A 26,570-nucleotide genomic window follows, 5' to 3' on the forward strand; every position below is an offset into this window, starting at 1 on the left:
GACCCTTCTCCTTGTGTTGCAGGTTTGCGGTGATGGCGTGTTGCTGGGCCCTGGACCCAGAGGAGCGGCCCAAGTTTCAGCAGCTGGTTCAGTGTCTCACAGAGTTCCACGCAGCGTTGGGGGCTTACGTCTGAAAGCAGGCGGTTTTTTCTTCTTCTTCTTCAAGACAACGAGCAACTTTTGAAGCTGGTGGACACTGTTCATGAGGAATACGCGGAGGAAATTGTGCCTTATCAGACGAACGACCAGGCGTTTACTTTGTACAGTCATGGAGTTTTTATATAGTTGAATTACCTTTTTACAGCATAGCAAAGTAAAAGGATTCTTTGTTGAATATTGTTTTATATGCTTTGAAAGCGTCTAGGAACGGCAGATGCAGGGCCCCGCCCTCGCCAAGAGAAATGATGGAAAGATGTCGTCATCTCTACCGAACATCAACACTTACGGACATTTGTGTGCCAATGGAACAATTTTTCAGAAAAAAAGTCAAAATCTTGACAAACATGGTTTTAAAGACAGTATTTTCTACAGTTTTGTTACTAGTGTAAATTGCAGATGTGGTTTGAATGAGAGCGACTCTACAAAAGAACGATTTTAGGTACCAAAGTAGAGTTTAAGGGCTTCATTTGTGTATGTAACCGTGTTGTCGAGCGTGCAAGCTTGGTACGAGAGGCCCCCTCAATGGTACACTGTTTTCTGTGGATGACACCGAGCACTGTGCCACAGATGAATTGTTCTGTCTCCTGATGGACGAGCCGACACTCAGCAGAGACAACCCTGTTTTTTTACAGACGTGGACGCCACAGCTTCTACAATATCAGTGCCACAAAGCTACGTACACATATTTTTGTAGAACAACATCCTGAGTGAACTTTGGACACCGTTATTATTATTTGAATGCCACCATATTCTTCCTCTTTTGTACATTTTTATTTCCACTATCACATCATCCGAACAAAATTATCCTATCGTCTTTGTTTTATAAGCTTGATTGTTCTGCGTCAGAACACAGCCCTTCACAGGACTCTTCAAATGATTTTTGTGAGTAACTAGAAAACTAATCATCACTGTGAACACACACAAAACTGCCTACCAGCTTGGTCTAATCTTATTCTACCACCTTTAACATCTTTGTGATGTGTCTTTATGGTCACTGCATGTTGAATTAAGGTTGTAAACTGCTTCCCGAGTTCTTATCCAAAAATTAAATGGGATCTTTTAAATATAATAAGCCTACTTCATTTTTTCCCTTATCAAAAGCATACAGTGCATCAGTATCGTGCTCTTGCTGTGTAGTTAAAGTTCTTCTCCTGGCATTGATTAAACCCATAAAAAAAACCACCTCATCCATCCATTATCTCTAGCGCTTATTATCTGAGGGTCATGGGGGAGCTGGAGCCAATCCCTGCTGACATTGGGGGAGAGGCAGGGTACAATCTGGACATGTTGCCTAGCGTTTCACACAGAATCCCATCTCTCATTCTGCAAAATACACATTTACAAAAATGGCCCTAATATAACTAACCTCACTAACAACACACTGCTCCCCTGTGGATTTGACTCATTAAACACACAAACCTCTGCTGGTTTTGCAAGCTACTCAATGCTACACTATAGTACGTGCTGATATGGGAGTAATTAACAAGTCAATGTTTCTGAAGGGTAATGTATTTTATCTGTCGCTCTCGACAAACAAACGTATCAATAATAGTTACCACGAGGCTTCAGGTTGATTACATCATCAAACAGATTATAATGTGTTACTAGATCAACTTTGGTCCTAATCACCAGCTCTAACTGAGCTAGCTTAGCTTGCAGAATACTGATAACTCTGGCACATGCTGCTACTGCAAAATATGGTACGCTACTGCGCAACGATATTGATAGCCCCACCCAGGAAGTGGACAGGATTGGTTCATTGGGCTTGTAATGCATTAAAACCTGGCTTGTCTCGATCATATACTGTATATAAAGATAGACGACATCTTGATCTCCCCCTGGTGGCTGACTGCAATATCATTAAGTAAATCCAGCCTCCTCCATGTTATGAGATGGGCCAAACAAAAAATCAATTGTTTCTTCTCAAATATTTTTTTTTTTAGGTAGTTCTAATGTCATTGTAGGTTGACGAGCTCATTTTCCATTTACTTTGTTTTCATTTTGTTATTTGACTACAGCCAAACGGGATGCAACGTCATCCTTTGAGACTGACTCTCGATTGGTTGAGCATGTGTATGTGCGTGACTTTGGTACTGCAGCTCCACAAGCGGCATTTTTGTTCAACAGGAGGAAGAGGAGACGCATCGTCCATCTTTATTTACGGCCTATGTTCTTAATGTGTTTGTTTGAAACTGCCATAGGTTCACTGCCATTCCAAGGTGCAAACACTCAATGGTGTTCTGTTTTAGTCTGCATATATGTCTTTGTTTGTTGGTTTGCAGGATTATGCAAAAACTACTGAAAAGATTTCACCAAACTTGGTGGAAGGATCTGGAAAAGGGATAAAGGAATGTTTGTGAAATAGCCGTTTTAGGACATTTTAACCAGATTTCCAGGGAGTAATTTATCTTAATGAAAAGAATGACATGTTAAGTGTGTGCAATTTGGTGCAGCTTTTTTGAATTTAAGGGGTCTGTTGGGCTTGGAGGTGATATGTGCTGAGTGCCATTCTAGTTTGAGATCACCATTCCAAGGTGGAACCACTCAGCCATGGTGTGGTGCACTGTTTATTTCACTCAGGATATGATAAAACCACCATATGGACATGTTCAAAAGTTTCTTGAATTCCATTGGAGGGGGTCTTTTAAACAAACGCACGTGCTTCTTTTAGCCAGAATACTCGATAACACTTTGTTTACATAGCGCCACAAAAGCCACAGTGAAAGAAGGTGTCGTGGCACAAAAATATGTTTTTTCTATTTAGCCTGCGAAGCTTATAACCACCATGATGCCTTCACTGTTCAGTGATGCCAACTGTTCACTTACTGATAAAAAAAAAGTCAATTGAGTAAAGGAGCTGAGCTACAGCTCTGCTCACAGATCGTGTCGCCATGTGTATGTAATACAAGAACACTGGATATGGACTCTTCATTTTCTTACTTTCGTGTTTTACTTAAGTTGCTTTCATTTTGGCTCTTTAGCTTTAGGCTGAGTTGACTGTCACATGGATACTGCACTTCTTCACAATGTCGTCATGGAAAGTTGTGTAAAATCTAATTTGGGCCGAGTCCTTCCAGCGAAGTCTGCTGCAGAACATTTAAGGGAAATTTCACCTTGGGGGGAAAAGGATTTCAGTTTGGCGTTTTTTTGTGGTTTCTGTTTCCCTTGGTACAGTGTTGTAATTTTTTTGTTCCGATAACCTGCCAATTGTCACATCAAGATATTTCCACACAGGTACGGCAGCAGCTGAAGATGACATCCTTTCAAAACATGCGTCATCAGCACGTTTCCCCTCAGCACGGCTTGAGATGGTACGCCAGTTCTGCACAGCTCTACCATTGCCTCACCAGCAGCAGTCATAATAGACCATAGTGCAATGCAGCCACAAGACGTGTTGAGTGGATTCTCATTACCAGGCGGTTGTGTCACAGTACTATAGAGTTTACTCACACTCTGCGTTGGAGGTCAGGGGAGGTTTCTGGATTAGAGTGAACATTTCCTCCAAGTTACTTTATGAACCTGTCGTTTTCAACAGGCATCTTGTTGCCACTAAAGAAAATTGATGTGTTTTTTCCTTCTGGGCTTCCAGCCTGGACTCGTAGTACATTTTCATCTGTTGTTTCAATCACATTGTTTTCTTTACTTGTGTTATGAAAAGTAGTGATTCAACTTTGGAACGGACACGTTCCGTGCTCACATTTGATTGGCTGAATCATAATGCCATTGTACTACACCTGAACACACCCACTAAAGAATGTAAACATTACGCTGCCAAAGATCAACTCCAATATCTGTGTTGCCTAGGAACCCATTTATTTGACCAAAGAGCAGCTCATGAATTATATTGAAGGGTTACTAATTCAGAGGCAAAGAAACATAACATCATAATCTTAGATAATGTCAACGTAGCAGAGGCTAAATTACACATTAAGAGCAATCCTTCAATATGCATTATGGTGTCTAATGATAATAGTTACAAGGCAGAGTAAGTTATTTCGATAACTAAATCCATTTTGCACAGTGTTCATATGTCAAGCTCTCTTGTGACTACAGCGAAAAGTGTGGTTATGACTTGAGTTTGTCCTGATATTGTTCAGATATACTGAAGGCCTTTGTCCAAACCTTTCAAGCCCGTGTCAGGGACTCGGAGTGGAAACAGAAGCAGGGCCTTGAGTGATCTGAGCGGGAATGCTGGCCCGACCAGACCGACCGACACGATCTCTGATCATCCTATACATGACATCAGAGGAATAACGAGAAGCATGAGACCTCTGTGAATCGTGTTAACTGCTTCCTGTCTGCCTCTGGGCTCAACATACACACGTCTCCAGCTCCACAGAGTTTGTTTTATACATTTGATGCCACACGTGTTTGGTTTTTAAACTCAATTGTGAAAACCCCTCTGAGCCACGGAAAGTCAGCACAGCCCCACTTTATTTGAGGCAGACACTAGGCTGTCATGTAAACCACAACCCTTCATACATTATGGGTGACATATTTTAATTTCCAACCATCTGTCCATTATCTACACTGCTTATCGTTTTTTAAGGATGGTGGCCGGGCTGGAGCCAATCCCAGCTGACATTGGGCGAGAGGCGCGGTAAAACCTGGACAACGCCATGTTTTTCCTCCAACAAGGACGTTGTGTTTTCATCCGTGTTGGTTTGTTAGTCAGCAGGATAACACACAAACTGCTCCACTGATTTTCATCAGATTTTGTGGAGGGGTGAAGGATGACCCAGGGAAGAACCCATTCAATTTTGGTTCAGATGCGGATCAGGGGGCTAATCCAGGAATTCTTTTACACTTTCTTTCCCGTTGTGAGTTAGGGTGTTTTTCAACATTTTCATTGATTTCTCAGAGAATAATTAATGGATCTTGATGCAAAAAGCTGATGTGTTTATGGGGACTGATGTTTATGAGTGTGTGCAATTTGGGGAGGGCACAATTTGGGAGTGTTTGGTACATAAAACATATCCTAACATTATACAATTTTAAAAACTCTAAATGAGAAATGATGATAAATATTCAATATCTATTTATCTATCTATTGTTTTATGAACAATACACTCCTTGATTTTGTTTAACATGCCACCAAACATGAACTAGAATGGCAGTAGGGCCCAACAATCCTCACATGAAACCACATTTAAATTCAGTAGATCCGGGTTTTTGTTTGGAGCCGAACTTCAAACACTCACAAATATCAGCCCCTTCATGCCTGATTTTCCTCAACAAGATCCATGATTTTTTTTCTCTGACAAATAAAGGAAAATGTTAAACAAGAGTGGGGAAATAAATATCCTGGACGGACGGATAGATAGATGACTTTTGGTCAGTCTGCTGTTACATTAAAATGTTTCAAATAGAGTTTTTACCTCTGTGTGTGTTGACATGTAGATGAGCAGCAGTGTAAAGGACACATTCATCAGAGGGACCTCTTCTCATTAGCTGGAGGCGGAAACAGCTCGAAATGCCACATTCCACGATTAATGAGGCGTTTAGTGTGTGTGTGTGTGTGTGTGTGAGAGAGAGAGAGAGGAGCAGGAGAACAGAGCTGCTGGAGGCTGACAGCTCCGACAACCTGACAACACACCACGCTGTGTATATACTGTGTTGATGTTGAGAGTAAACCTGAAAGTTAACCTGTCAATAAACTTGAGAGTAAACACGTGAGTAAACCTGAAATATAAACCTGAAATATAAACCTGACAGTTAACCTGTGAGTAAACTTGAGAGTAAAAACATGATAGTAGACCTGAGATATAAACCTGAGAGTAAACCTGTGAATAAACCTGAGATACAAACCTGTGAGTAAACCTGACAGTAAACCTGACAGTAAACCTGAACGTACCTGACAGTAAACCTGAAGATAAACCTGACAGTAAACCAGAGATATAAACCTGTAAGTAAACATTAGAGGTAACCTGAGATATAAACCTGAGAGTAAACATGAGAGTAAACATGTGAGTAAACATGAGTAAACCTGTAAGTAAACCTGACAGTTAACCTGACAGTAAACCTGACAGTAAACCTGACAGTAAACCTGAGCAGAGGTTTACTCACAGGGCTATAACCCTGTGAGTAAACCTCTGAGTCACTTCCAACGTCACAACAAACACGTCCCGTCTCGCTCGCGCAGGTTATCTCCACAGCACAGGTCCGTGCGCGCGGCCGCCTCAGCCAATCAGCGCGCGGGCGGCGTGTTCCCAATTCACAAATTCCACTAAACATGGATGCGCGTGCGGGGCCGTGTGGGCTGAGTCCCGTGCAGATTCATGAGCGAGCGTCATTAAAAGAGCCGTGCACATCAGCAGGGGACACACACACCTCCACATTCTGCTCGGCACTGCGCACTGCGACCCGCGGACACCGGCGGACACCAGCGGACACCCGCCGACCTCATGGACATACTCTCCCCGAAGATCATGCAGCAGCCGCGGACACGGCGCTGCAGCATTAAGGTAGCGCCGGTGCTGCAGGAGACTCACTCCACTCTTCCCTTCTTCTAACCTGCAACTCTTTCCTACCTGCGATCATTCCGCTGGGTTCGTTCCATAACAAGACAGACAAGTGTTGTCCCCTGTTGTCTCCTGTGTGATGTTGTCCAGAGCTTCACTATCTTTACCTTCACTCCTGGGACACGTCTTCTTTTCACCCACAACACTTTTCTACCTTTGGTCACGCAACCCTGGTTTATTCTTAAATGATTAGTAACTTTTCACTAATGATAACAGTGGAGGAACAAAAAGACAAGTGTTTTCAGTCCTTTTTTTTCCTCTTGAGACAAAGGTTGTCCAGAGCGTCAGTGTATTTTCTCTTCACTCCAGGGACATGTCTTCTTTTAACCCACAACACTTTTTCTTCCATTGATCACGCAACTGGTTAATTTGTAGATTGTTGAGATACTTTTTGCAGAACATTTCACTGATGATAACAGCAGAGTGAGACAAAGACAAGTGCTTTCACTGTTGTCTCCTGTGTAATGTTGTCCCGAGCTTCACTATCTTCCCTCTTCACTCCTGGGACATGACTTCTTTTAACCCACACCACTTTTTATTCCATTGATCATGCGACAAGATTACATTTTAGAGATGTTTTCAGAACTTTCCACTGATGATAACAGTGGAGTAACAAAAAGAGTGTATTCAGTCCTTTTTTCCCTCTTGAGACGAAACCTGAAGCTTTTGTTGTATTGCTGTTCAATGTTGTCCAGAGCTTCACTATCTTTACTCTTTACTCCTGGGACATGTCTCTTTTAACCCTGCAACACTTATCTACCATTGATCATGCAATTATGGTTTATTTGTAGATTATTGTTCCATACATTTTCCCTCGTGGAGTGACACAAAGACAAGTGATTTCAGTCCTGAGTGTATTGTCTCCTGTGTAATGTTGTCCAGCAGAGCTTTACTCTTTTCTCCTGGGACATGTCTTCTTTTACCTGCAACACTTTTTCTACCGTTGTTTATGCAACTAGATTTAATTTTAGAAAGTTGTAACTATGGTTTATTCTAAAATGATTAGTTGCATAACTTCTCACTAATGATAACAGCAGAGTGAGACAAAGACAAGTGTTTTTACTATATTGTCTCCTGTGTGATGTTGTCCAGAGCTTCACTCTTCACTCCTCTGACAAGTCTTCTTTTAACCTGCTCCACCTTTCTACTATTGTTTATGCAAGTAGATTTAATTTTAGATTTTTGTTGGACAACTTTTCACTAATGATAACTGTGGAGTGACACAAAGACAAGTGATTTCAGTCTGTTTTTCTTTACCCGCTCAGAGAACCTGAGGGTATTTCCTGCTGTGTAATGCTGTCCAGAGCTACACCTTCGACAAACAGCCTGTCAGGCAAGATGTCGAGGTTGCAAGAGTTAAAGAAGCCCAGTCTGAACTCATCTAAATCTAATTTAAAAGTAGTTTTAATTCACTTTAATTTTCATAAAGTTTCCATGAATTGTGGGTCACCAGTAGTGACTGTAAAACAAAGTTTTATCTTTGCTTTCGGAATGAAGGAATGTTGCTTTTACCTCCAACTGCTCACGGCAGTTTAGTTATTTTACTACTCTAAGGTTTCAAGGTGCTTTACTCATTAAACTAAACTTTCAAATGTACATTTATGTTTAAATATCACCGTCACATTTCTAGGCCTGTGACTATAATTTTCACAATAAAAAAATCTGATGAATATTTATTATTATGATTCAAAAACAGGGGGGAAAAAATGAACCCATCAGCACTGTTAAAGCCAAGGGGACATTATCAATTTTCTTGTCGGACAAAAAGTTTAAAAAAAAATTGTTACAGTAATGTAAGAGAAAATAAAATCTTTGCTGCTTTTTTGGTTAAAAAATAATACAAATTTTCATTAGAGTCGTTAATAAATTTCCTACTGATCGCCTTATCGTTGCTGATAAAATTTTCTGCAGAATAATGGAAAATGAAGACCGTGTTGTTCTTCTATGATTAAATACTTAATTCAATTTAGGTTAACTTCCTGCTGTTCTCGTTCTAAAATGAGACGTCTCGCTGAGCAGAGGGAAAAGAGAATTGTAGCCGCGCTCTGTGCCAAGAGGAGCAGTTGTACCTCAGTGGCAATAATGGGAGAGAAGCAGTTTGTTCCAGACGTGTGAGTAATAATGAGAAAAAACTCCCTGATGCACGTAGTTGGTTGCTTTCAAAAGACATGACTTGTCTACCTCTTTGTGTGAATGAAGTGTGACTAATACACCTACGCTCTGTCAGACTGAGGGAGGCCGTGAAAGAAATAACATCTTAAGCAACTTCTACGTTTTCCAGAGGGTCGAGGTTTATTTGAAAAATATTTAGCGTGTTTACCTCCTGCGTTCCACGACTGTGGTGGGTCCGGCTACTGCAAATCTTCTCGTGTTTAGAGTTTAAACCGCCCCCGCCCCCCCCCCCCTCTTTGCTGAAACCAAGATGTACAAATAAAGCTAGGATGGAGGGCGGAGGACAGTGATACAGTATCGCTCATCCCATAGGCATCATCACATCATTCACTTAGAGAGCTCAGTGAACTTTAGCCCTACTCAGTTATGGTAAAGGGAGTAGTTCAGAATAAGCAGACTAAGCAGCAGGTAATGTGTCACTGAGGTATTTCTGCAAGTGTTTCCTGCTGCAGCGAGGAGTCAAGCTAACGCCAGAACTCCTGCCCTCGTGTCTCGCAGTTGCAACAAAAGAGGTACAAAATTGGCAGCGTTCCTCTTCACATAAAACCAAATCACTTTGCACTCATCAGAGCCAGCTCCTCAACAATGGTTTCACAGGGAGAAATCCTTTCCATCCATCTTTTCCTGACACCAGTACAGCACTTACCGCTATTTGCTCAGGTTCACCAGGACATTGTGTTTGTTTTTTTCACAACTTTGAACTTACTGTGGACTACACCTAGTCTGGTGTGCACCCGCTGTACCCCATCAAATTCTCTTTAAGGATATCTGTCAAAACCCGAGCCAAGTTTCTGCTCAGGGGCACATACTATCCACATCCTGGACATTTCCCTCCACACCTCAGTGCCACTGGGCATGTGTCTCAGGACTGTGGCTGTCTCATAAAGTTAAGGGAGACATATTATACTCATATTCTGGCTCATAAATTTTATTTGGGTCATTACTTGAAAAGGTTCACGTACTCTAATATTGAGATAATATTTCACTGTTCTCATCCTGTCCATTGCTGCAGCTTTTCTTTTCAGCCCCTGTCTGAAACACTTGGCATTAGCTCCTGTCTCTTTAAGGCCCCCCCCACCGATGTATCCCAGTCTGCTCTGTTGTGATTGGTCAACCGCTTCCAGGGCTAATTAACCTAGCCTCACCTTTAGACTTTGCAGTTGGAGGACGATGAAATGTACACTTTGCCCTAATTTACAATAGAATGTATAATTATGCTAATTAGTTGTGTTGGAGTGCTAATTATGTAATAAAAATGATTTTGATTCACCTGCAGTGGTGACAGAGTGGTGGAGTATTACAATTCTCTAGTCCTGTATCACAATATGAGATTATCGAACATGTTCGTGTCGCAATTGCCATCATGGCTTCAGAAACGTAACATCCTAAATCTCTGCATGAAAGTGAATATTAACTTATTATTGCTGAAAATCTACAGAAGCCCTCCTTTGTTCATGAGGCTATTGTGCAGCAAATCTGTTTAATGTCTGTTTCACAATGAAGGGAGGCGATTCTGTGGCTTTCGTCTCTCTCAACTATCCTGCCAGACTTAGTTCACATAGCTTTTCCTTTTATTTCACTTCTTTAACCAAATGGGTCAGACATTTTTAACAAAACAATAAAAGAAAAAAAAAATGTCCTCATTGAAATCCATGGATATGTAGCGCCATAGCCACAACACGTGCCCCTGAAATAAAAGCATTTGAGAATCAAGTGTGAACTTCCCTCAATTCTTCCTCTCTCAGCAGGGTTGAGGGCTTGGACAATAACCACCAGACAGACGGAGCGAACAGTGTTCAGAAAGGATAAATATGTACATAAACCAGGAAGAATCCAACAAGCACGTTTCCTGCTTTCGAACATCAAATAGGCATAAATCACGTGTATGAGCGTTGTGGATAAATCCTGTTATTTCAGTGTGACACGGTGATGACACATCGCAGCGTTCAGCACCATTTTTATCTCGGCCTCTTTTCTTACAGCTTGTAATAAATAGTCTATAAATAATGATGGGCTGCAAGAAAAGTTTTTTTAATCTTTTCATAGGCTTAGAGGTGAATGTTTAATGTGTGATGGATGATGTGTTGACTTTCCAGAGTTGAAGGCAAATTGTCTGAAAGCCAAAGTTGTGTCTTAAGCAAGGCATTATCAGCAATATAAATATCAATCCAACTTTGTTGAAGCCTAACCTGGATTTAACTTGACCCAAGGTTAATTCCATATAAAGTAACAGTCAAGGCTGCTACCATTTAGTTTTAATCTATATAAATCACAAACAAAATATGCTTTTTGCTTGGCCAAGCAAAGAGCTCCTGACAAATCTTTCAGATAATTTAAGACTATTTGATAAAAGAATGAGGATGAAAGCATAAAAGCATCTTTTGTGTGTGCTAACAAACCGTAAAAGCCAAGCTTTAATAGGAGCATTAACTGTTCTGAGTTGAACTCATAGTTTATTCTCCCTCAGCGAACCTGTCAGGCAGTAAACAAACTGAAAGCTTGAATTTATCACTGTTTTCATAACAAATTCACTCCTAATCTTAACGCGTATCTTCAGCGTAACTTGCCATTCATGGCCCCCCAAGCGAATAGAGCCATGTACAGAGGAGTCATATGAGTGTCTACGAAAGCCTCCTGACACAAAGACAGGCGAGTGGCTCTCTTGGATGACTGGGAGTTCATCCAGCGGGTGACTCCGATCTTTCCACATCTCCATGTGTGAAGAGACGAGACCATGAGACCACATCGCACAGCCAGTTGGAAACACGTTACACTATCAGTTCAAACAGTAATTGGTTGTGATCGGTTCCAAAATAATCACTGAATTGCTTGTTTCATTACTGTTTTGGAGAAATCACTCCTGAGACCATTCCATTTACTCAAGTATTCAACGTAAATACAAAAACAACATCTGTTGCTCTTTAATGTTGAAGAAATGGTTTGACTTTCGAGTAAAATGTTTCCCTTCTGACAGTTAGATGAGAAGATTGATACTACTCACCCAAACATGAAGCCTTTATTCAAAGATGACAAAATCTGCAAACCAGCACATGTAAAACTATGTATTTTACAATTATCTTTATATTTTCATTACAAATTAAGGAAGTATTCAAATCCTATACTTAAGTAGAAGTACCAAATTGTAAAAGTTTTTAAGTAAAGTATAAACATTAAATATTGTCATGAATGTAAACCCAAGATTTTTCTGTTGTTGGTTGACGTGGACCTCTTTTGATCATTTTCATGATTGATCAATCTGCTTATTATTTTCTCGATTGAATGATTTTTTGCTTTGTAAAAATTCTGAAAACGGTGACATGCTGTCACACAGAGCTCTAAACCATTATCAGACTTAGTCGCCAACAAGATGCTGACTGCAGTTCACTTATTGGCCAGTAGTGTGGTTAATAACAAGGGATTTCAAAGTGTAAAATTAGAATGATAATGTGTGTGATGACTGTGAACTAAAGTTTTCAGATGTGTTTCTGTCAAGGGAAGATGTCTTCAATGTCTTGAACATTTATGTACAACATTATTTTCATGATTCATGACTTTTAAATGGACCAATGCTTCCGAGTCCTTGCCTGTTTGTTCCAGCTGTTTTCTCCAGTTTCTCCACTCTACAGATCTCCTCACTGAATTGTACAGTGCAGACAATGTTGCTTCTCTAATGTTAAGGTATCCACTGGATTGGGTGAATTAAATGTCATCTGACTGTTTGCCAGGATTTGTAAAGCACCGGCCACATATGGGATGCTGGTGCGGTTTCTCTGAATTGATAGATGTGTCTTAAAACCATTTAAACCTCTTAGGAGGAATATGCTTTAGGTTATGTTTTAGTTTAGGTTTTATGTTTGAGTCGGTTGGGTTTCCAAGTGAGTCCAGCCAAATGTCTCTTGCAGCTGAAAAACAAAACATACACTTGACATTTATGACCATAACCTATGTTAGCTCTTATTCCATCACTATTAGAGGTAGAGCATGCAGGAGCATCTTTGTGGCCCCTACCATTTTGCATAGGGTTCTCTGTTATTAGACTTATTGACTGTGTGCATGACTACAAGAAGCCACTATCAGATTTCTGTTCTGTGTCTTTCCTAGCTGTTTGTCCTGTGCCACGGCCTCCTTCAATTCTCTCAGCTGCTGTACAGCTCGTACTTCAAGAGCACCATCACCACTATTGAGAGACGCTATGGCCTCAGCAGCTACTCCTCGGGAACCATTTCCTCTCTCCACGAGGTAGGAGCCAACAATAACATACCCTCACACAGTTTGAGATTGCGATAGCTTTATTTCAAGGATACCGATGACAAAGGAGGAATTGCCGAATAAGCGACATGTCAAAATTATACTTCCCCACAATTCAAGCAGGACGCACCGAAGGAAGTATTTTGGAACATTTTTATTGCAGATACTGGGGTCAGGAGCAATGAAAGAATGTTCTGTACCTGCTTGTCGTAAAGCATACGGAGTTTTTTGTGCTCAAGTGGGATTTTAATGTTTTCCAGTTTTTTTTAGGTTTCAAGTATCCATAGCCACAGGTCGCTAGTCACTACCTAAATCACTATGTTTACATTTAGCCATTCATAGTTCCTTTGCAGCTCAGAACCTGCCAGGATTTGGCTGCACTCAGACTTTCTGGGTCATTCATCAAATTTGAATGACTGATTGTATGATAATTTATCAAAACTCAGACCAAACAAGGACTGTTCATTTCAGTTTTTACTCATACAATCAATATTTTAATATTGAAAAAGTATAAAACCAAGATTATACTATTAGTGACAAACCTGTCTGAATTCCTTGTAGCATTACAGAGCTTATTAGCATCTTTAATTATTTAGGTTTTATTGCTCACAACTAAGCTGTTTTCATTCACTCTTGCGACTCTCATCTCATGAGCATGGTTTCCAACCATAGCAGGCATCTGTTTTTGTTTCACAGGTTTCAGCAAGTGTAAACTGCTGGACCAACACAAAGAAGCAAACAGAGAAAGTTATCGATTACCTTGTGAACATAGTGAAGTGTAAAGCTGCTTAAAAGACAGATATTATTTGTAGATGGAGAACAAAACAGATGAAAAAGAAAAGTGATTATTGGGTTTACCTTCATCTGGACGCCAGAAACCTAACTCAGAATTAGTAATATTCCCGGTTAAATAAAACTCCAACATTCTTCACAGTAGAACTAGGGGCCAAGCTAAAGCAATCCAAGGTGACTATCGGTTCAGACAAGTTGCTCTGAAGTGTTAATGTCCAAATACAATGGCTTAAATTGTATCTGAATTTAGAAGAAAAAAAGTTATAGGTCATCCAATCCTCAGACATTCCTGAAGTTTAACTGCCTGATTAATTTCATAAAATGAGTACAGCTGATTGTCATCAGTGTGACAATGGAAATATATGTGGTGCTTTTCTGATAATATTATTTTCCATGACTAACTTTTGTGAGCATGTCATTGTCAACATTATCAAATTGGAATCTATCTGATTAGTCCGACTTAAACCAGCCTAATATTATTTCAGTGCTAATATTTGCCAATCATATGCAATTATATCTAAATTAAATCTACATATGCTCACAGGGCAATATGGTAGTTATTTGCTTTTACAAATCAGTATGAAAGAGTGCTGTTACCAGGATTGATTCTCATTTGCACCTCTTTGGCCCTTGAGAGGTTTGTCAGGTCGACAAATCCTGTTGTGTTCAATGGGTTGTTGACTGGTCAGGCGGCACGCTTCCTGTTATCCTTTCAGTTCCAGCTCAGTTCCTATCACAAAAAATAGCTTTTCCTTTTGCTCTCCCCTGAGTCAGGTCCAGCTTAAGGGTAAGACTCCCATTCTGTTTGATCTTCAGCTACAGCTCAAAAGCAGGATTAGTCAAGTCATATTTTACAAGAAACTCATCTCCATCTGCTCTACTAACTACCTGCCAGCCAATGCTGCGTGTACTTGGCAAGCTGGACGGAGATCAGTGCAGGCTGTGTTTTTTATGATGATAATAGACATTTGATTGGTGAGAAGCCTCCTTTTTATGGATGATTGATGATTCAGGTTCGAGCTCAGTCAAACCTGGCCTCAATCTGAACCATAACTTTTTTTCTTCAAGAAAAGCCAGGCAAAGATGTCTTAAATCCCTTTAAGCAATAATGGCCTTTCAGCACGTCATCATTTACCACACATTAACGGCACATTGTGATGCACCATGCACTCACTTCATCAGCTTAAGACGGAAATCTAACAATGGAATGTTTTGATAAAAAAGGAAATGGTAAAACTCATAAGGAATAATACAGTTTGCTTTCTTCATGAGAATATATATTATGGGGTGGCTAGGCTTCCTTTGGACTGGAGGGGAACAGCCACTGCACTAAGTTTGGATTACTGTGCAACTGGTCCTTTCCATATTTGGTATGAAAGTTTATTCAAAGTGTGAATTTAGAATCATAGATCCTGTTTGAAACCTGTGTCTGTCTCTTAGATCAGTAACAGTGTGCTGATCGTGTTCGTGAGCTACTTCGGAAATCGGGTTCACCGTCCTCGTGTCATTGGAGTCGGAGGATTACTGATGGCCGTCAGTGCCATGATCCTGACCTTACCTCACTTCGTGTCCCAGCCCTACGAATATGACTCCGTTTTAAACAGTAAGACACAGCCCTCAATGCAAACCCACAGTGCTACTCTGTTTCCACTGGAACTGCTATGACAGCTAATGTGACTCAGTCCAGAGCAGGGGACTCATAAATGTACAAATATGTCAGGGCAATTTATGAGACTTTACTTAAGGGTTTGTCTAGAATGCTGCAGCACTTCCCAGGAAAGTAGTCAGCAGGGGTCGAAAAAGTTTCTGGCATTTGGCCCGCTGGTGTATTTAGAAATCATGCTGCTGGTCTGCAGCTGAACTTCAGCATAAATCTCAAGGAAATTCATAATCTCTGTGCACTCGCTGCAAACTAAAGGGATTAGAATTACCCCCAGAGCGTTTTCATTTGTAATAACAATCTCCCTCTTCCTTTATTCATTTTGCCCCCAGTACCTTGGCATCACAGAATGTTTTAGTGAGGAGTCAGAAGCTTCAGGAAATTAAAATAGCTGGACATCTGCATCTACTGCTGTGTCACTAACTATCTCTGTATTTTGTTTTTCCCCTGTCCCTGTGTGACCACCTTCCGGGATCCAGATCGCCACGACATTTGCAAACTGCAGCAGAATTCGAGCGACACCAATTCTTGTGGCCGTGACGAGACCAGGCGTCTGACCGACACCAACAACCTGTGGCTGCTCATGGCCACTGCTCAGCTGCTATTTGGTGTGGGCTCGGTGCCCATCCAGCCCTTTGGGATTTCTTACATCGATGATTTTGCAGGACCTGGCAACTCCCCTCTTTACATAGGTGAATGGCCTGTAGTTGTTTAGATGATAATGACACAATCTGACGGTCATGCTGTTATACTGGGGAATTCTGCAGGTTTATAAGCTCTTTAATCTGAAGTGTAAATTTTTATAATTGTAAAGTTTTATTTGCAATCCAAGCGGTATTTTTTTATTGTGGGTTCGTGTTTTCATATGCAATATAGCAAAACTGAGAGACAGTAAAGTCTTTTGTTTTGAAATAGATGAGATGAAAATGTAAATAGACTTTTGAATGGGGGTATTTTTTGTTATATTTTCTTATGCAAAAGTCAAACAAATATTTTTTATTTAAAAAAAGCAGAGACACTGTGAGTGCTGTGTGCTCAGTGGTCTGCCAGTAGAAATTGTAGAATCAAGTTAGAGAGAGAGAGAGAGAGAGAGAGAGAGAGAGAGAGAGAGAAAATAATTAAATTCATTTAAATTATTTTTTATTCTATATTTGATAACATAAAAGCCTTAATAAACCTATACAAATTGTTAATAATTTGTCAAAGAATATTGTCATTTTTGACAATTCTAAGGTCAAGATTTGGTCAGAAGATCACTCGGCAGTGTTTAAGAAACTCACAGTCCTTCCTATCATTCACAGCCATCCTGTTTGCTGTATCTGTGTTTGGGCCTGCCGTTGGCTACCTGCTGGGCTCCGTCATCCTGCGGATCTATGTGGATGTGGACAGATTGGGTTTCGGTAATGATGCTCTCTTTAAAGGCCTCATGTTATTTTACAGACAGGTTAAAGCAGCATAGATGCTTCACTCTTGTGTCTGGTGTCTCCTGCAGGGGCCGGACAAGAGCTGACACACGGTGACCCTCGCTGGGTCGGGGCCTGGTGGATTGGCCTGCTCCTCACCGCCGGCTGCCTAGCTCTCACATCCATCCCCTACTTCTTCTTCCCTCGTAGAATGCCTTCAGAGGACAATGTAAGTCATACAGAGGTCTTTAGTTCAATACATGTTTTATGAAAAAATAGTAAAAGGATTCATCTTTTGGTTTATATAAAGGTATTCGCCTTTCCTGCCGCTATACAATGTAAAATTGTAAGATTCGGTGTGATAATACATATATCTAAGACCCTCATGTTTTACTGACACCTACTGGCTGAACAGCAGTATTGCAAGTTGACTTTACCTCTTTTCTGGACCATCTTGAAGATACAACATGTAACTCAGTATTGTAATTGTAGTCATATCATGTAACAATTTAACTCGCAGAATTTATTTTTGTATTTGTTTATTTATGACTAGTGAATTCTTTCTTTGTGTATCAGGCCTTTCTAAAAAGAACATTAAGATAAGATAAGTCTACAGGGATTTTATCCTCCTCATGTTTGAAACCACATTCCAGCCTTGTCCAGGACTTGACCTGGTAAAAATGTTTAAAAGATAAGAGTCTAATTTCCTCCGTTTAAGAAATCTCATTATCAGCAAGTGAACATTATGACTTCATAAGCAAGAACACGCACCTCACTTTCCATAGAACATACGGTGTAAGTGATGGTGGGCTTGGAATATACATAAAACAGATTGTTGACCATTACACCTGTAGAATAATCCACCCTGAATAAACACATATAAATATCATATTCATGTTAGTCCATTGTGTACATCACAAGTTTGTTTTTAAAAGAAATGAATAACACTTGATGGTTGACTAAACATAATAGCTGAATGGTTCAGTAGTTAACTAAAAATTAACAGTTTAAATAATTAACTACCTAAAATGAATGGATTAAAGGTGAAATGGTTAAATGCAACAGTTAAATATAAGGTTCAAATAGTTGGCTAAAAGTCATGAATAAACACTTGATAAGGTCAACAAAACCTAAATAATTGGTACAGATAGTTAATTAAACAGATGAAATACTTTAAATTGGTTTAAATGCATTTAAATTGATTTATCACCCTCAAAATAGATTAAGATGTAAAAAGGTTTGATACATGCAACAAAGAAATATATATAAAATAGTTAACTTAGTAAACAGCTAAAAGTAAAAATATTCAGTTGCCGTCACTCTACCAGTAGTAGTATGGATGCCAATGTGAACAAATGACATTTCTAAAAGTAAAGTATTATGATACAGTCTTATAACATTCACCCTAATTCTACTGAAGCTGTTTGGTGGCGTCGATCAAAGGCTACTTGAGGTCCCGTGCATCTGATAAAAATATTTTTGGTCAAATCTAAATGTTTACCTTCATTTCAAGCATACATTGAAAGCCATTTAATAAAGGAGCATGACTTTTCGGTAGGATGAGCCACGAACAAATCTCCAGGGAGACGAAATCTCTGCAGAAATCTTTCATTATGTTTTGGACACCGTGGGGCTTTTACACAGAAATGTCAGTTCAGTCTATCAGTCCCATATTACATGAAAGCAGCATGAAGAGACAGAGGCCTATATTGTATGAGAATATGGCATGAAGGGGAAAAAAGGTAGGTGAAAGTAACAAGGGCTGAAATGATTTGGTAATGTATCATACCCCATGTTCATTACTTGTCAACTAAATGATGAACAATAAACACTTAATGTTGTGATCATGCACACACACATGCTCCATGTAACAAATCCTGAATATCATTTTTCCAGGTGATTGGAAGTGAAAATGACATAAATGGTGACTTCAAGAAGCCAGATGTCTCTTTATTGGATTTCCTGAAAAGTAAGTTTATTATTATATTTGCAGAGGAAAAAGTTTCAAATTAGATTCATATGATAACTTAACATAATTTTATTTTATTTAGTTCTGTAATAAATAAAAAGGCAGAGACATTTTGCTGATCAGTGTGTCTGTGTGTGATTATGTCTCATCAGTGTTTCCCAGAATGTTCATCCACCTCCTGTTGAGTCCTCTCTTCCTGATGCTGGTCCTGGCCCAGTGCTGCTTCTCCTCAGTGATTGCGGGTCTCGCTACGTTCCTCAACAAATTTCTGGAGCGGCAGTACAGCACGTCGGCCTCCTACGGCAGCTTGCTCGTAGGTAGGTACTGTAACGGTGGGGCTCCAGGAGCGGAGCGCACAATAGATCACAATCGTCAGCTGGCTGCTAAATAATTCAAGTCATAATGTACGTCATTGTACATATTAAACCTTTTCTTATGAACTGTCTGGAGGAGAAATGAAACAGTCGGTTAAAATAATTTAATGGGGGGCTCTGGAGTGTATCAGCCCACTTGCTCTATGGCTTCCTTCTAAAGAGTATATTAGGCTGTCATCTTCTCTTACATTACATTTTTATTTGGGTTTGTGTGTTGCAACCATTAATTTATTTCCAGGCTACTATTGTGTCATGTTTCAGCTTACAAATGAAGTGAAGTATCACATGATGGTTGCAAAACTCCTCTGGAACTCTTTAGCAGACAATAAATTCCTGTTCTTTACTTGGAGATACAGTAACTCGGCTGTTTATGGTTCCCAGGTGCTGTGAATCTGCCAGCAGTGGCAGTGGGGATGCTGGTTGGCGGACTCATCATGAAGAAGGCGGGTCTTTCTCTGAAGACGATTCCACGCTTCTCTGTGGTCATGCTGACCACGTCCACCCTCATCTGTATCCCGCTGTTCTTCATGGGCTGTCCCACCCAGAAAGTCTACGAGGTCAATTACGTTCCGAACGAACAGGACAGGTGGGTGTGAACATTGTTTCTCCAAGGTTTGGTTAATCTGTTTTGGTTACATTTTATTGTATGTTTCTGTTTAACTTACTATGTATGACATACTAACACAAATGCAATGAAAGCAAGATGCAGTCTTGAAAGGCAGACAAAATAAACCTGCTCTGTGTCCGAATGGCAATACTATAGTTGGTAAAAACCAGTGCACAGATCAACACGAAACTAAGTGGATGTTTGCATTGTGGGTCAGGGAAAAATCCATTAAATTATGGGGCAGATCCAGGAATTTTCTTTTAACTTTCAAAAATATTGCGAGGCGTTTTATGCCATTTTCCATTTTTTGCCATCCAATTCATGGATCTTGATGAAACTGATATTTATAAGTTTGTACAATTTAGGTGCAGATAAAAAAAAATCCAGATCTAATGAATTGAATGTGGTTTCATAAGGGGACCTTTGAGCCTTGTATGAACTGTACTGAGGGCCATTTTAGTTCGATTTTTTTACCCCACAATAGCAACTTTTCAAGTCCGATGGGAGGATTGTTTTTATTTTTTATTTTATTTGCACTGGTGGGACAGAAGCAGGGAGTGTAATGTTCAGAAGACAAATCCTAATCTAAATAAGCAGACAATTCTTACAGTGAACATTCATACATTTTATTGCCAAAATGCAGCTTGTGTCCTTGATGCCGAACAAACCTATTGAATCCTAGAAAGTGAAAGTAGGTCACCAACATGCTTCACTAGAAAATGCCTAAAAAAGTAGTTTTTCCTCCATAAGCAAACTGACTGAACTCAGTTTAATGTGTGTGTATGTAAATTCAAATCCATTTCAAATTGATTAAAAATCAAAGTATTTAATCCTCTGGGATTTTATGTCAGCATGTGATATGTCTTTTATTAACATGACATGTCTGTTTTGGCTCTACTCGACTAGCAAACAAAAAAATGGGGATGTGAAATACGTGGATAGATGGGGAATGTGCAGCACAATCAATATTCAGATTCAAACCTCAAAACTTAATAGTCTATTTGAACTGGGGTGACATTTATTTTGGCTGCAACAGATGATCTTCATTGTTTATTTGACAACTTGCCTGCCAGAGGACATTCAAGTTTTCTAAGTACTCGGTCGTTAGCTCTTAACGTCAGTCCCAACTACCTGATTTATTCTGACAGTCTCTCTCTGCCCTCCTCAGGCCACTCCCCGAGTGTTACTCCAACTGCTCCTGTCCTGCCAACGCATTCAACCCTGTGTGTGGGTCTGATGGTATCGAGTACATCTCTCCTTGTCACGCAGGCTGCACCAACTTCACAAAAGAGCCCAGCAACAGCCTAAGGGTTCAGGTCAGTGCCTCCTTTGAACACCTGCTCATGGTTTTCTCCCTCAGTAAATACCTGCAGGTTAGGCTCTTGTACATTGATATACTGTATGTAACATCAGCACACAATGATCAGATGTTTGTGCTGTAAAAATAAAATTACGCTTTTAGTTTAAACTTGGGAAAATGTGTATAGCTTTTAAATGAGATCATACAACAGGCCAAATCATCTGTTAAATCACGTGACGCACAGAGTAATCATGTTAGATTGGAATGTTAGATAAAGTATGTTTATTCCAAGGAAAAAACTGAAGGTCCAAGAGGAGAGAATTTGTTTTTACAGCAGGGTGCACAAAACTCGTATAATTGACTTCTATAAACTTCCATAATTTTCTCAGTGTGTGATGAAGGCATAAGCATTTGGTGCCTGTCCGAGCACAGGATCTGTGAATTAGCCTGTAAGGTTGTAATTAACCTTTAACTGTGTGCTGGTGCAGGGAGAGAACACATACTGCAAATACGATGCCATTAAGACAGACAGACTCTTTGTTGGGATTAGACTTTTCTGTTCAATCGCTCTTTTTCTAGTTTCAAGTAGATACTCGGAACAGGCCTTAGATAATCGATCACAGCAGCAGTGATATGAAGTCTGAGACCGTCCTTGTTTGTCTCTTCAGCCAGTCGCTCCTGATGCTAACAGGACGCCAGTGGCTCACGATCAATGTCTCATGAATGCTTCTAAGTCACCGAGCGTATAGGAGGTCTTTTAAGAAGGATAAGATGTCAGTATTTAAACATCACAGCTTGTGAGTAGTCTTCCAGTGGGTGGATCGTGTGACTGCTAATAGAGTATTAGTCAGTTTGACTGAGCATGTTAACCGCCTTGTAACACAGAAACACAGATAGTGATGACCACTGCTAGCTTAATGGATTCATCCCCAGGAATCACAGGATAATTATGTTCCCCTTCCCTGTGGACTCAGATGTCCACACGTGGGCAGCTGCACCAGTCATAAGGACTGAGGACATTTTCAATAGCTATTTCTGTTAAATATATAAACTGGCATAAAAGTAAATGGTAATGTATGAATGTTCAGGTTAGGTTTGAATAAAGGGGAAAAAAGAAATCTAACTTTTCTTCACATTATTATCTCTATTTAGTCTTTACCCTAAAAGTGTCAGATTTCATTTATTACAATTTAACATGGAAAACAGGAAAAAACGTTTTAGCTGTAAATCAAAAACTGTGTCAAAACTAATAAGTCATGAAATAATATAATAAAAAAAGAACAGAGCTCCTCATAATAAACAAAGAAAAAACATTTTATTATAATTAATAAATAATAAATACATGTAAAATTGAGAAGCCCAAATTTTTGCAGCTGCCCTTAAAAGCGCCACCACGTCTTTTTTTTAAAGTACTTAATTTTGTATGGTTGTAAACTTTAGATAGTCATCTCTTGTAGGGGGGGGAGAATTTATTGTTGAATTAATTTTTTTAAAGTATATATAATTAGCATTCATTCATATTGTGGCGTAGCTGTTTTATGTAACTTCCACATTAACACAGAGAAAAACCCATTAATTTAACAGTTTCAAATCAAGCAGATACACTTTATTCATTCCTAATGGGAGGGAGGAGTATTACTGTATGTGTAATGTAACTAAAAGTAAAAAAAAGTTGTTTGCGCTTCCTTTGTACAGATACGAAGATGAATATTTTCTTTGCTTTCTTTTGTGATGCAGCTGTATACCAACTGCAGGTGTATATCTGAGAGCCAGCATCAAGCCCGTCCGGCTGCCTGCTCGAACAGCTGCCCTCATTTACTTCTCCCCGCCATCCTCGTCATCTCTCTGGCATCACTCATCGCCTGCTTCACTCATAACCCCATGTATATGATGGTGCTTAGGTAAGAAACAGTTATTGCACTTTACTGTACACAAATGAACATCTGGTAAATATATGATATGTTCAAAAATAAGTTTAAAATTACTAGTATTGATTTAACAGATGTTCAAATACAATCTGCTTCCCTCCTGTTCAGACTTTTACGAGTGATTTTATGGATTTCCTATTTCAATCTAGTTGCCTACAAATACAGTATGTGGCAACAAAGATGTATTATCTTCTTTTGTTTTTAATCATCTTTCTGTTAAATTTAACCAAATCTGACCTCACATCTTTCTCCCCAGCCTTCGGTCATGTTTTATATTCAGATTCTTAAAAAGATTCTGAGAAACCATGAGCTACTCTTGTCTTTCAGGCGACTCTAAAAAGTCAACAGCCAAAGTTAAATAGAACGACACTCCTCCAATGCCTTGCCGTTTTTGCATAAACAAACCATCCAACAAACAAATGGATTGGTTAAAGTAAATCAACATATTATAGGCCCTCAATGTAGGAGAATTAAGAAAACAAACGGATTGTCACACAAGCTGGGAAGATTAATTCCAGAAAAGTTTACAAAGTTGCTCCGACAGATTCTTTCTGTGATTTTAAACAAATTATGTGCAACAGTGGGTTTTTAATACAAGACTGACAGAAGTGCCCACACATCACTGTCATATATGTCCAGTGAGTAGAAAATAGTAGAAAATGCTGGTATTGACTTTTTCATTTATTTTCATGTTCATTTCAGATCTGTTCCCTCTGAAGAGAAGTCATTTGCTATAGGAATCCAGTTTTTACTCATGAGGGTATTAGGTAAGTCAGGATGCCAGTAATCTGTTTGGTGCAATTATCAAATCAATATCTTATAATTGTATTAAGGATATAAAGTATCCAATATAAAATATATTTTTTTTTTAAACTATAAATAAATTGTATGAAATGTATAAATCAATCAATTTTGCAATAATTTGCTAAATCTTTTAAAACTCAACTCACTGTCGTGTTATTTAATTATTCTTATTTTTTATTTTATTTTATTGTTGTTTTGTATTTACTTATATAATTAAATATTACATTATCAAAATTATCATAAAATAAGAAAAATGACATGTTTCAAAAATATATATAATTAAATATAAATAAACTCCAATAAAACTAGGTTTTTATTCAGATAACAGTTCATAACAAAAATTGAGTTTTGCTAATTTTCTAAATCATGTAACAAATTATTAGATCATTTTTGGTAAACTTCTCTGGTCACTGGGATGTGTGGCTGTTGTTATGAAAGCTCTAACTTTGAATTGCATTATTCATCAATACTATGACATCCGAATTGTATAATAATGCATTTTAACAAAGATTCTTTAGATTGCCCTCTTGTAGGAGATTGATTATATGTTTGCACTCTCTTCCCTCCTCCCTCAGCCTGGCTGCCTGCCCCCGCTCTCTTCGGGATGGCCATTGATTCGTCATGTATCTGGTGGAAGCATGTGTGCGGAAAGAAGTTTAGCTGTGGTTACTATGACAACAACGTCTTGAGGAACCGGTATGAAAGCTTATCACTTATCGTACAATCACACAGATATCACATACACATATGCAGTAGAGGTGCATCACTGCTGACCTTCACTTCCCTTTGTCTGACTCCTGCAGATACCTGGGCCTACAGGTGGGTTACAAGGTGATGGGCATCGTGCTGCTGATGATGCTGGGGTGGAAGGTGCATCGGACCCAGGAGTACAGTCTGGAGAAGAGGCCCGAAGGACTCCTGTGACGCCGCTGAGCCTGCGTGTTGACGGAAGCCTCTCTGTTTCTTAAAGCTTGGCTGTGGTGTGAAACGTGTTGGAGAACAGAGAGAAGTGCTGAGAAAAGCTGCGTCAGTGGGAGAAAGCCACAAGCCAAGAGAGGCCTACACTTATCTCAATATCTGTAGGCCCACTTCACTACGTGGTGCGTCACTGTTTGAAGAAAATGTACATTTTTTTAAAAACAGGATCATTTTTCGGATGCTTTAAAGCGTCTGATAGGAATTGCTTTGTCAATATGACCCACTCATTACACGAGAAGAGAGAGGAGCTCAAGCGCCTCTCTTGTATGGTACCTCACAACATTTGACATGGATTTGGGACATGTAACAGTCTGACCAATGATAAAACAGCAGATGATCTGTGTATATTACTTGTTCCTATGAGGTCGGACTCTATGCAGGTTCCTCTTTGCGATGGGAACATACTCTGTAACTAATTACGTGTATAGCTTAATATTTAAGTTTATTTTTTAAGATATTTGTCTCAAACTTAGAGACATCTGTGATAACTTCAATAGTCATTTCATGTAACCTCATATATAATGCTTGATTTTAATCCAATACTAATGACATGATATTAATTACATGCGCTGTTACTCATAGAATTGAATTAACCATGCACATTATCTACTGGTGTAGTCATATGGTTGTTATTACAGTGAAGTGCATAGACGTGTAAGCATTGCTGGCTAATAAAAACAATATACACTATAATTAATCAGGTCAGTGTGATTTTTTTTTTTTCTATCTTTCAGGCTGGAGAATGAACCCAGCAAAGTGAGCAACCCCAATTCACTCAGACTAACTGCATTTCAGTTAGATTTGATGGTTTTATTCATTTCAAATGAGTTCTGGAATTTGCTCCACTAATTACTGATATCAGTTAAAAATGGGAGCTGTTTTTTTATATTCTCTTGTGACTCTGGCTTGTAAAGTGATCCAGTGTCAAAGTCCTATTTTAACATTTTTGTTCTCACTCTAATTAAAAAACTGTAACAGTATTTAATCAAATGATCGTGATTGCATTTAATGCAGACTTGGAGCAGACAGGGCCTCACAACTTGACATTTTGTATGAATTTAAATTAAATATAACAGTGCAGGGAATCTGTATGGGAAGTGCAACTCAGCCCGTGGAAACAACTGTGGGATGTCTTCTGTGGCTTCAGAGGAGCTGCCTGAAGTCTAAGACATTAACCCTGGCATCAGGTGATCTCAGCTTGGGCTGTGACGCAGACTGTCGGCGTGGAGTTTGTAAAATGTGGACATTTACCACATGGATAAGGTCAAACAAGTTGCCACTCAGAAAGATGCAGGATCCAGGGATTTTGGTGCTAAAGTAAGGATATGTCAGCCTCCTCTGCATCTTCTCTGCTGCAGCAATCCTCTAAATGTGATGTCAAATGTTTGTAAAATGTCTCCTACAACAAACCACGAACTTGGAACTGAAATTACTGAAATAAATATGATAAGATAACGTGTACAAATCTCCATGTGACTAAGGCTGGGACGATAAGGCCAAGAATTATATTGAGATTAAAATGTTCATATCGGTCGATAATGATAATCATCACAATAGATCTGATTATATTATTATATTGCTTATTCTAGCTTAAAAGATAGAACGTTTACTAATCTGAGGTGGATCAATGATGTGTTATATAGTGTGTGGATCTG

At 39.4% G+C, this 26,570-nt stretch overlaps 2 protein-coding genes and 1 long non-coding RNA gene across 6 annotated transcripts in view; 2 read left to right on the forward strand and 1 right to left on the reverse strand.

Annotated features, from left to right (window-relative positions):
* Positions 1-1,090, forward strand: part of ryk (receptor like tyrosine kinase) — a 44,828-nt gene extending 43,738 nt beyond the window's left edge. For 2 of the 3 annotated variants that reach the window (XM_034583304.1, XM_034583305.1), the window contains one exon: positions 23-472. In XM_034583304.1, the coding sequence (XP_034439195.1) occupies positions 23-134 (112 nt within the window). In that variant the 3' untranslated portion in view covers positions 135-472. Of the gene's footprint in view, positions 1-22 lie in introns of all 3 variants that reach the window. The other variant, XM_034583303.1, reaches the window with a different exon arrangement.
* Positions 345-1,785, reverse strand: LOC117760351. Its single transcript, XR_004613664.1, has 2 exons — positions 1,644-1,785; positions 345-1,611 (listed from the first exon to the last, which is right to left on the reverse strand). It is a non-coding gene; the product is annotated as an uncharacterized LOC117760351 (long non-coding RNA).
* Positions 1,786-6,401: 4,616 nt separating this feature from the next.
* Positions 6,402-25,608, forward strand: slco2a1 (solute carrier organic anion transporter family, member 2A1). Of its 2 annotated transcripts, XM_034583334.1 has the most exons (14): positions 6,440-6,623; positions 12,954-13,091; positions 15,333-15,495; positions 16,032-16,244; positions 16,854-16,952; positions 17,045-17,184; positions 18,852-18,924; positions 19,077-19,241; positions 19,680-19,884; positions 21,074-21,221; positions 22,943-23,106; positions 23,836-23,900; positions 24,513-24,633; positions 24,741-25,608. In XM_034583334.1, exons 1-14 carry the CDS (start codon positions 6,564-6,566, stop codon positions 24,859-24,861), a joined length of 1,875 nt encoding a protein of 624 aa, XP_034439225.1. In that variant the 5' UTR covers positions 6,440-6,563; the 3' UTR covers positions 24,862-25,608. The 2 variants fall into 2 exon arrangements, with proteins under 2 accessions (XP_034439226.1, XP_034439225.1); XM_034583335.1 differs by lacking the exon at positions 24,741-25,608 and having other exon boundaries at positions 6,402-6,623; positions 24,471-24,595.
* The last annotated feature ends 962 nt before the right edge of the window (positions 25,609-26,570 follow it).

The sequence above is a fragment of the Hippoglossus hippoglossus genome, chromosome 4 (assembly GCF_009819705.1).
Source record: "Hippoglossus hippoglossus isolate fHipHip1 chromosome 4, fHipHip1.pri, whole genome shotgun sequence".
Classification (NCBI taxonomy): Eukaryota; Metazoa; Chordata; class Actinopteri; order Pleuronectiformes; family Pleuronectidae; genus Hippoglossus; species Hippoglossus hippoglossus.

What these genes read in the sequence shown, in the direction of transcription:
- slco2a1 (XM_034583334.1), top strand. Translation starts at nt 6,564, where the DNA reads ATGGACATACTCTCCCCGAAGATCATGCAGCAGCCGCGGACACGGCGC. An exon ending in GTTCCGAACGAACAGGACAG is followed by an intron (nt 19,885 to 21,073) that starts GTGGGTGTGAAC and finishes TGCCCTCCTCAG; the next exon opens with GCCACTCCCCGAGTGTTACT. An exon ending in ATGTATATGATGGTGCTTAG is followed by an intron (nt 23,107 to 23,835) that starts GTAAGAAACAGT and finishes TGTTCATTTCAG; the next exon opens with ATCTGTTCCCTCTGAAGAGA.